Source organism: Passer domesticus, chromosome 3 (assembly GCF_036417665.1).
Source record: "Passer domesticus isolate bPasDom1 chromosome 3, bPasDom1.hap1, whole genome shotgun sequence".
NCBI classification, from domain to species: domain Eukaryota; kingdom Metazoa; phylum Chordata; class Aves; order Passeriformes; family Passeridae; genus Passer; species Passer domesticus.
Window position 1 is genome coordinate 108,667,990 of NC_087476.1, and position 10,456 is coordinate 108,678,445.

Sequence of the window (10,456 nt, forward strand, 5' to 3'; positions counted from 1 at the left end):
CAGGCCACCCATTTGTTGGGTGAAAATGTAATGTCTGACATCATGCTGAGGTCATTTGGACTATTTGATGAGTAAAGACATATATATGCCTGTACACACTAGACCTGTATAAGAGGGCCATAAAGAAGACATGCTCCAGTGTGGAAAAAGGTGCATTGTAGGTTTTTATCTACTAGGAGCAAAGGCCACACAGTGCTTGTAATGGTTCTGCTTGTACTTCAGCCCAGGCTTGCTGCAACAAGTGCTTATAAACTTGTGACTTGAAGGCAGTTTCTAGGACATGGGCAGAGTCACTGTGTACATATCTGGGGGGTTCACAAAGTGAAAAAAGGAGAGAAAAATGCCAATGCCACTATGCTGTGAGCTCAGGCCTCTGTCATCTTCAAGGAACATGCTATGCACAAACAGCTCTTGGTTTTGATCCATGTGTAGAGCACAACATGTTCTCTGGCTAATAAGAAATAATCATACTTAAACCACTGGTTTCCACATCAGAATACCTCCAAGGGGTGGACCTCAGAATGCCTTCAAAGGGTGGACCTCACACCTACACAGATAAATAGACAGCAACAGTGCTGGCTGGATGCCCTGCACTTCCCGCAGCTGGCAAAATCCATGTTCATGTGGGCTTTCCACCCCTATCTCAATGTGGTCAAGGAGGCTCCAGCTGGGTTAATTCCCAGTCCCATGATGTTGTTTCCAAAGGGTGAAGATAGTTGCTAGTTAATTCACTGCCTTTATATTTGACATGGGGCAGTTCCCAGCCAGACTGTCTGCTTGGTAAGCACTGTGGCTGCACAAGGTAAATAACATTGTGATGCTGAAGAATATTTTAAATTTGCCATAAAATTTTAATTTGAGAGGAAACAAGCAGAAATATAAAATGAAAGGAGTGGATGTGATGAGACTGTGGTTCTGTAGCAGACAGAGGTGAAGGTGGTGATGATCAGCTTGCATGGCTTGCACTGCTTCTGTGGGGTGGGCTTGCACTGCAGGGCAGGAGCCTTTTCTATATCAAAGAACAAAAATTTACTCATGACCCAATCTCCGTCTGGGGCTGTAGGAAAATCTGAAGATGCTCACAGGATCCAGACTATGGATCTATGTTGTTTATGGTCAGACTGGATCTTAGAGTTCTTTTCCAACTTTTCCTGGTTCTGTGTATTATATCTGTGTGCTCATCTCTGGAAATGTTTAAGGCCAGGCTGGACAGGGCTTTGAGTAACCTGGTCTGGTGGGGGGTGTCCCTGCCTGTTGCAGGGGGGTTGTTGGAGCCACATGATCTTTCAGCCCCTTTCCAATTCAAACTATTTTTATCTCCATCTTGCCCAAACTCCAAATCCAGTCTGTTTCTCCAGCACCCCCTGCCAGCATTTCCCACTCAGGAGCATTAAGATTTTGGAGGTGCAGTATTTTGCTTTAAGTGCTCAGTTTCCCTCCTCCTGGCAGGGATGAGGAAGGACAAAGCATGCACTCATTAGCTACTGTCTGCCAACAAGTTGGGAACATGCAATGTTATACGAAATGTCTGGCTGTTATAAAAGGCTTTGGTTAAGTAATCACATTTCTCTTGCATAAGTGCTTGTTTTTGGGAGGCTTTGGCCAATTGGAGGCTGCAGCAGCACACAGGCAGAAAGCATGTCTAACTTCTGTGAGTTTTTATTTTTCTTTTAATACTAGTAAGTGATTATTAATCTGCTGAGAGTTGTATGAAATCTCTTTAGATAAGGTTAGGAAGCGGAGACTCCCCAGCGCTGTTTGAAGCTGAACCACAGCTGTAAAACGCTGCCATAAAGCCTGTGTGGATTCCTGTGAGTAATATTTCTGATTCTTCTAATGGGTGTTTGTGACTGGAGACTGCAGGCAGGAAATGTTGCAGACATTTATTGCAAGCAGTAAGTCACAGGGAGGCAGGAGGTGAGAGACACTAGTGAAACTATTGACCTGTTTAATAAGGCTTTCCTCCTAGACTTCTGTAAGCAAACACGGGTTTCTCTGAAGCTGTGCAATCAAGGTCCTTCCAAATATGCTAATGAAAAAGAAATGTGATGCTGAAGTCAACTACAAGACTATGGGAGGTCAGAGTTTTGGCCTGACGGGGAAGTACAGGACGAGCTAGTCCCATATACTGGAGCAGGAAAATGTCCCATTCTTATATTTTTATATTCTTTCCTTGATCATTGGCAAGTGTACAGTGATATTTTTCTTCTACGCTTTCATGGCTTTCAGAAATCTGCATGTCAGTTATCTCCTGAGCCAGAAATTATGTCTCTAATAGTACAATACAACTGTACAATACAATAGTACAATAGTGGAATTTTCTTTTCAGAATTTGCTAATCCAGCGTATCTGTTGAACACAACATGTTGTTCTGTGATTTGACTGACATAAATCTAGTTGGGATTTCATATCTTGCATTCTTCCACATAGGATTTTAATTTTTACTTTTTAAAAGGGTGTTTTTTCTGTTAAGATAGAACTGAAAAGGGAAAAAACTTGTACAGACTCACAGAAAACAGAACCTCCCTTCCCACTTCCTTGTGACGTGTCTGGATGCAGCCCGTTCTGTGAACAAAGCCTGGAACTATAAAACAATTCACTGAAGTGGGAACTGGAATTTATTGTTCAAGACTGAGCAATGTGAAACAACTCAGTTGTTACTCCTGCCAACCCTGGAAAGCATTGAAGTGCCACTGTAGAGAGAAAGCAGCTCAAGTGCTGAGCTGTGAGGAGAAATAAAGCTGTTGCCTATAGCTGGGTGCATGTGTGCTTACTCTTAGAGGTGGCACTAAACTTTTCTGGCATAGAATAAATGCTGGACTAATGGCATTATCTTGGGAAAGCTCAAGCCACTACTTACTAACTTTGAAAAATTGTAGAATGTGGATTTTATAGTCTATAAAGTTCTTGAGACATGCTAAAGCAGTTAAAGCTTATTTGCAGGCAGTAGATGAGGGGGTAATACCACCATGAAAGGAAGTTAATTTGTCAGAGTTATAGGATTAGAGAGGTAAATGTGAAAAGTTATGTTGAACTAAAAGACACTTGGCTGCTAAGAGAAGATTTCAAGATTTTCATATTTGCTTCCTAGAGTGGGCAAAATTGATAAGCCTGTTTGCTTCAGTAAAACAGTGATGCCAGATAAGCTAATTTTGTGGGCTAATTATTTAGGCCATTGTGAAAACCTTAGGCAAACCTAAGTTATGGCTCTTGCAATGCAGGGTGGCAGAGCAGGTGGCTCTCCCAAAGCTTCTCATCTCCATTCTGCAGCCTCACAAGATCTCGTCAAAGGGAGATGCTCCTAGCCCATGCAAAGGACTTTTTAGTTCTAATGAAAACTCCACAAATAGAAGTTGGCAGTTAAAATTTGTGAATTTACAATATTATTTCTAAAACAATCTCTGGGATGTGGAACAAATCCAGGCTTCCTTTAGGATAAGCCAACAATATCTCTAATGTGTTTCAGAGTAAGATGGATGCTCTACATAAGTTGAAGATTTTGGTGATGTTTCTGTCTCTGGCTACTTTCACGGTCATGGTGATAATGAATGCTGGAAATGCCACTGGGACTTTCAAAGGTAATGCAAGCAAATTTCCTTCATTCAGAGGTGGGTTTCATGCTTTATATCATGCAATGATACAAGGTGGCTTAGATGGGATAGATGTGTTTGCTGCCTCATCAACTCTCCAAATACACCTTGTTCTGTGAAAGGCGGCAGTAGCTGGCACATCCTCCAGGCTTACAGCCAAATGAACCCTATCCAGTCCCTTGAAATCCAAATAATGTCCCTGCTGAACCTGGATCTAATGGTGGTTGAAAGGCAGTCTTTGCACACCCTTGAATCCCTGGTGGAAGAGGTTCAGGATGCTGCTGTGGGTTTGTAGATGACACTGGTGCTGCATTTGAGCACTGAATCTGGCTGAATCTGCCAGGAAGGGCCATCATGCCATCCTCTGGGTTACACAGACAGCTGTTTGTTCTGGTTCTGTCTAAGAGAGTAGGTGCATGGTGTTCACAATAAGGGACAATGATCCCAAAATGGATGTCTAAACCAACTGCAGCACGTGACTGGTTTGCACCAAGGGTGTGCTCTCATCATCCTTGAACCCACTGAGGCAGGGAGGAATATTGAAGGTTAAGGAAAACCAGAAGTCTTTCCCCATCCTCTGGATGCAATAACACTTTTGCCTGCAATAACATTCCACAGGTCTGTTCAGGACAACCCCTGGAAACATCTCGGCCAAGTACAGCACTGATTTCACCCCAGCTGGCTGGACTTTCCTCATCTGGAATGTCATCTACGCCTGGCAGCTCGCCTGGCTCCTCTACGCCTTGTCAGGGATCTGTCGAAGGTATTTTCCCTATTTATTCTTTAGAGTGTAAATGACAAGGGACAGTGACTCTTCTCTGTTGGAGTAGCTCAGTCTCTTACCTTCCTTTCAGGGGTTTCTAGCAAGGGCAAGCCCATTGCCATCTATCTTGACTTGACATGTTGAAGCTCTGTGGCTGGAGCATCTCTCATGTCCAGCATCCAAAGCTGGGAAGCAGGTTGCAGGTGTACATGAATTCCTCTAAAGTGTGGACAGCTATCAAAGTGTGTAAACTTCTCTATGAGGCCTCATTTCCAGCAATTCAGGGAATCTGACAGATTTACCCCATACCTGCACTTACCCACTGCTAGAGGCTGTGAATCCACAGGGGCAAAATTAATGGATTACAGAGCTAATGTTTTGGCTTTACTTTCTGTTAGAGATCAAACAACCAGCACTGAAGAGTCTCTTGGTTTGTTAAACTGGACTGGAAACTTTTCCTGGGGCTATGAGATTAATAACTGCCTGACAGGGAAAGCCACAGGTATTTCTGTATTGTAGCAGAGAAGGACACAGAGGAGAAATAGTCTGATTTAAGCCAAAATGTTTAATTCCAATGTAAAGTCCCTCCTAATATAACGAAAATGAGGCCAGAAAGGTTTGTTTGGTCAATGCAGGCATTGTTTTCCTCTCTCCATACCCACTTTTTCCTGGCAGGAATGAACTTGGATATGTCTTCATAAAGCCAGACTTGCTGCCAACACCTTTTTATGTGGCATGGTGTCTGAATAATGGCCTCAATGTTGGATGGCTCTTTCTGTGGGACCGAGAGTAAGTTGTCTTCTGTTACAAATACTTTTTAAGACTGTTGATGGGATCGTCCCAGTACTGTTTTTTAACTCTATGGATTTTTTCCTTTGTGTGTGAACACTTAATCACGCCTGTAAAACTCTATGCCAGGCTTTGACAAAATGTAGCCTTCATATAAGTTTGGAGGTTTTGCATTATGTTGTCATCTTGCCCATGAAACAGATTGGTCATTGAAGTCTAAGATCTCCTCTAAGCTGCTGTTCTACATTTTTACCTGCACAGGTAAGACAGGAGCCATGCCTCCTTCATTAATGCAGCTAAGCTCCTTGCCTTGGATGGTTTCCATAATGATGGTCACATTAAGGGCTTTTGAGAGCACCACTGTCAAGAGGTGAAGAAATCACTTGCAGTTAGGAAAACAACTTCATGATTAACAGAGTAAAACAGCAGCAGCAATATGTCAAAATGAGGGCTATGTGTGGTATTACCTTTATTAAAGGCTGATCGACTTAGAGCCAGTAAGGGCCAAACACTAAAGCTACAAATTAGGGCATTGTGACACCACTGGGAAAAATGTGATGTCTATTGTGTGTGTACATGTTCTTTGTCCTAGATACCTCCTTCCAGCCCTGGTGTTCCTGGCAGTCCTCTCTCTTACCACGTGTGCCTCCCTTTTTGTTTCCCACCGAGCCTTGAGCATCCATTCCTCGTGGTTTGTGAAGGCTCACAAAGCTGACCTCTGGCTCATCCGCATTCTGGTAGGTGGATTTTGAGAAGCTGTGCAAATGATAAATAAAAACAACCTCTGTGCAGTGCTTGAGGTATCGAGTGAAAGATCCAGTGGCAGAACATGGCTAAGGAAAGATTTCTGCCACACACGGAAAAGTTCCTAGCAAACCTTCTGGAAAGACATCTACATCTCTTGGCACAAGCTGGAGTGGGCTCTGTTCTTGGCACTCCTGAAACACCAGTGTAACACATATCTGAGCTGGACCTGCCCCTCGGGACTCCAAGGCTTCACCTTTTCTCTGTGTTGAGGGACTTTTCCTGCAGCTAGGAAAGGAGTTTGGCTTAACTGTACCGGGGCCTAGGGGTCACCAAAGGCAGACAGAGTGTGTCACTCTTGTCCTCCTGCTGTGCTGCATGGCAGGTGCAGAACGGGCTGGCCCTGTACTTGACATGGACCAGCATCGCCACGCTGCTCAACTTCGCCGTCGTGCTGATCTACAAGTGGGACGTGCCCAATGAGAAAGCAACCACTGCTTCCCTGAGCATCCTGGCTCTCGGCCTGGTGATATGGTGAGCAGCCCCAAGGGTCCCCACCAAGCCTCAGAAATCCCTTCCACCAGTCACCAGTGGTGACCAGCTGTTCCAATTCACTCATCACTTGTCCCTCTCCCAACACCGAGTACAAAGGCCTCTGTTATAATTCATGGCAGATGAACTGGGAGTCTGGCCAGAGCTTTTATCCCCTGACCTCAGCAATGCCAATAAATATTGCGGACCAGGAACATGTTTTTGTGACTTACATGAGCCCAACCTGCCGTAGGTTTACAGCTGAAGGTGTGATACAGAAACCATATGAAACATGGCTTTATTTTTCCCTGAAGTTACCTTAAATAAATTATTTATGAACTTTTTGAATATTAGTAAATGAAAAATTTTGGACTCTTGTCCCAGCTGGCCCACAAAACCCTTCATTCTCTGTCCAATTATTTTCTTAGGGAATGGAAAACAAAATACAGAAAAAAATCTTACTTTGGTCACTCTTTTTCTCCACAGGTTTTATCTAGAAAACTACCTTCTTGACAAGTATGTGCGCTACAACCTGACAGTCTACCCAGTGGTGATAGCAGCTCTGACTGGCAGCCTGTGCAGGAGCGGCTCGTTTTCATCCCCAATGACCAACGATGTTTTTATAGGTGAGTCCTGTAAAAGAAGGCCTGTAAACACATCTCCCTCTGTATCGAGGGCAGAGAGACTTGCCACTTGAAAAGCATTATTTGTTAAAAGCAGAACTAGGGACATATTTGAAAGTATTTGTTTTGCTAAGGAGAGAGTAGAGCAGAAATCATTGCCCATGAGCCTCAGGGCTGAACCCAAAGCTTGTGCTGTCTCAAGGTCACTTCCCAGTGCAATATGTTTGTCCTGTAATCCTCCATCACCCACTTGGCTCCTCCAGCAGCTCCATCTGATGTAGGACAGGAAAGGAAAAGCAGGGCTGGGATGAAGGCTGTGGACTTCCATTTGCCCTGTATTGTTGGACATATTGGAGCAGGGCATGAGCTTCTGACCCACGGAGGGCTTCACATTCTCCTCTCCCATGCAGAGCCCAGGCTAGCCTTAACAAGTTTTCCTGGGATTATCTGGTTGCTGCCAGCCACTGTAGCAGAATTGAGTGTAGTCATCCATGGTAAAAGGGCTTAAGCTGTCCAAATTCTGTACAATCACAGTCTGGCAGAAGCTGTACCATTATGAGCAGTTTTGTGCTGGCATGAAAGGCACTGAGCTGTGTGAACTCTGAATCCTGCTGAAACAGTTTGAGATGCCTATTCCCATCACGGGGTCAGCAGAAGGGAGCACGTTCCCACCCTTCAGCCTTCCCACTGCCACATACCAGTGGCCAAAGCTAAATTCTGGACTGGCATCACCACTGGAGCTGCTCTAGTACAGTTCTCTCTGCTGTAAGTGCAGCTGGAGCCCGGCCATGTCTGAAAACACCTGGCAGGACCTGGCAAAGCTTGTCTGCCACAGCCATGGGGGCACTGGAGGCTCGTCTCCTGACGGCTGTGGCCACCAGGAATGTGGAGGTGCCTCTGGCAGGCAGCTCTGTTCCTGCAGTAGGTACATTTCCTACCAGCAAAACTTCATTCTTAGTGGTTCAGCTTGTTTGGCTGGTAGGACGAGTGTGCTTTTCCCAAACTAGTACGTGTTTCTTTATATAGTTCAACTATTCTTGGAGTGTTTTGTTAATGTAATGGATTTTAACTCCTGTGTCCAGGAAGCCTCCCCCTTTTTAGACATTCCTTGACCTGGAAGCATTGGGCAAGTTTCACTGTATAGCAGTAAAACTCTGAGAGATACAACTCAGGGGTTAATGGATCCTGTACAGACGATTGTGGTTTTTTTCTCTTTCCCTGAATACCCTTGTTCTGGAAGCTAAAGTATGACAAGAGGCACTGTCTTTTTTTATGCTCTAACATGCCTCTGTGTTTTTTCCCCAGTTGTTCTTCTGGCACTGACATGCTTGATCTTTGTTGTTCGGCTGGGACTAGTCACATGGAGACACTGGAAGAGACCACTGGAAACATCAGAATTCCGATGTCCATCAGGCACAGCGGCCTGAGACCTCTGGCACACTGTGGCTGATACTTGAAAGGGAAAAAAAAGAATTGGGCCTGTGCTGGTTCCTTCCTTCCTGTATCCATTTCCTCGTGGAAATGGATACAGGAAGGAATATTTGGAATATTCTCTATTCCAAATGCAGATGTCTTGTGTCTGCAAATGTGTCTTGCTCCCACATTCTCTCAGATCAGCTACTCACAACCCTGTCTTGAATTCCTTTGATTTTACCTGGAAAAGTTCAGGAAAAGGTCCTGAGCAGCCCTGTGCACCTTTGTGATGCCTGGGCTGTGGCTCTCTTCTCCTGCCAGTGCAAGGAGGGCTGCCAACAGGCACCCAGCAGGCTTGCACTCACAGTTGTTCTTGTTTTTTCCTTGGTAGCTCACTTTCTTTGAAGTGCAGATCCAAGTGATCTGTCCCTGGGGTTCCAGGGGAGCAGTGGGAGGTCTGTCATTCCCTTGGCCATTGGTGCTGAGCATCCTCCAAGCCCTGGTGCTGTCAGCAGATCTCCTGCAGGCAGCCACTGCTCCTCTTCCTGCTTCTCTTTGGCATGACAGGAACAGACACTACAGTTTGACATCTACCTTTGCAGTGTCAGCTCTGCTGTTTGGTATTCAAGGGGGCAGGGGCAGTGACTGAAGATTTCTGACACAAATGCGTTGCCTTTCCCTGAGCTGTGCACAGCTTGGGCTGGCTGGATGTCTCTCACTGGGGGAGGGTTTGTGGCTACTCTGGAAGGAGGTTAGATGTACAGATGAGCTGGTGCCTGATCTGGGGTGAAGCCTGATGCTTCAAAGGAAGCCTTTAAAAAAAAAAGAGAAATATTGAACCGGTAGAGCGAGTTCATCCTGGATCAGTGCCTTCTCATGTGGCTTCACCACTTCTGAGTTGGGATTAGGAAGCCTAAAACTGGATTGACTGAATTTTTGGACCACTGCCTTTCCTTCCTGTGCCTAATTGTGAGTTGCTGGTGCCTCACAGGTGTCTGGAAAGTTTTTGCACCAGGAGGGTGCTTTCAGTGCATCTTGCAGTATTATTAACAAAACTAAATTCTAAAATAACGTGCTGTTGTTTACATTTAGCAAAACCCAAAAGCAGTGTAATGCAACTCCTCTCATCATTCTGGTGTTTCTTTTTTTTTTTTTTTAATTTTCAAATAAATCAGCTAATTCTACCACTCTGCCACTAACTCTGTAAATCATCTAAAGCAACTGTCCTGGCCACCACCTCACCCATGCCCAGGGTTCCAGAGTGACTCTGGTCCCTTGCTGGGATCTCATGGATGTAGCTGCTTCCACTGATTGTTAGCCGTGGAGGTGAAGGGTTGGAGGATGTAGATTGCTAGGTATGATTTGAACTCCTTTGACCAGCATGCTGTCAAAGTTAAGTTTCTATTTTATAGGTTCTGCCTCCCAAGAGCCCAGCTAATAAATTCCCAGCAGCCTCTCCATAAGCTGCCTTCTTTAATACAGGGGTATTAAATCCACTGGCATGGGGATTAAGGGGTCCAGGCAAGGTGAGAAGCTGCTGTGAGGCTGTGCAGCACTTAATGCACAGGAAGATTTTGCATCCTCCCCAGCAGGAGTGCTGCAAACAGCTCCTGGACTGGGGCAGCTGCACTGCTTTTCCACAGAACATTAAAAATGCATTCAGGAGGTTTCTTGGTGTCTGTACCTCGTTTCTGTGCTGGCCACATGACCAGAAACTATATCAAAGAATGCACTTAATTATCTGGGGAGAGTTGACAGGGCTTTTGCAAAGGCAAGTCCTGTCTCACAAACCTGAAGGGCTCAAAAAGCACAGGCAAGGGTGAGCTGTCCCATACTGCCACTGGCCTCCACAGAGGCACAAAAGCTGCCAAGAAAATCAAAGTTCTCCCACTGGAGATTACAGCTGGGAAGCAGAGGGGGTGTTTCTCCAGGAAGGGAGCTTGCTGGAGCCACATGTCATGGGCTGGATAAGGTGGTCACTAAAATGAGGGGATGGCTGCAGG

General features: G+C 45.2%; 1 protein-coding gene and 1 long non-coding RNA gene across 8 annotated transcripts in view; one reads left to right on the forward strand and one right to left on the reverse strand.

The window, feature by feature from the left end:
- Positions 1–9,637, forward strand: part of LOC135297432 (uncharacterized) — a 34,388-nt gene extending 24,751 nt beyond the window's left edge. For 4 of the 7 annotated variants that reach the window (XM_064414953.1, XM_064414951.1, XM_064414952.1 and 1 more), the window contains exons 4-11: positions 1,725–1,811; positions 3,467–3,578; positions 4,209–4,353; positions 5,029–5,142; positions 5,735–5,879; positions 6,272–6,420; positions 6,904–7,043; positions 8,346–9,637. In XM_064414953.1, the coding sequence (XP_064271023.1) occupies positions 3,473–3,578; positions 4,209–4,353; positions 5,029–5,142; positions 5,735–5,879; positions 6,272–6,420; positions 6,904–7,043; positions 8,346–8,467 (921 nt within the window). In that variant the 5' untranslated portion in view covers positions 1,725–1,811; positions 3,467–3,472 and the 3' untranslated portion in view covers positions 8,468–9,637. Of the gene's footprint in view, positions 1–1,519; positions 1,652–1,724; positions 1,812–3,466; positions 3,579–4,208; positions 4,354–5,028; positions 5,143–5,734; positions 5,880–6,271; positions 6,421–6,903; positions 7,044–8,345 lie in introns of those variants that run through there. The other 3 variants (XM_064414955.1, XM_064414957.1, XM_064414956.1) reach the window with 3 other exon arrangements.
- Positions 4,899–5,676, reverse strand: LOC135297434 (uncharacterized). Its single transcript, XR_010359453.1, has 3 exons — positions 5,610–5,676; positions 5,396–5,502; positions 4,899–5,128 (listed from the first exon to the last, which is right to left on the reverse strand). It is a non-coding gene; the product is annotated as an uncharacterized LOC135297434 (long non-coding RNA).
- Positions 9,638–10,456: the final 819 nt, after the last annotated feature.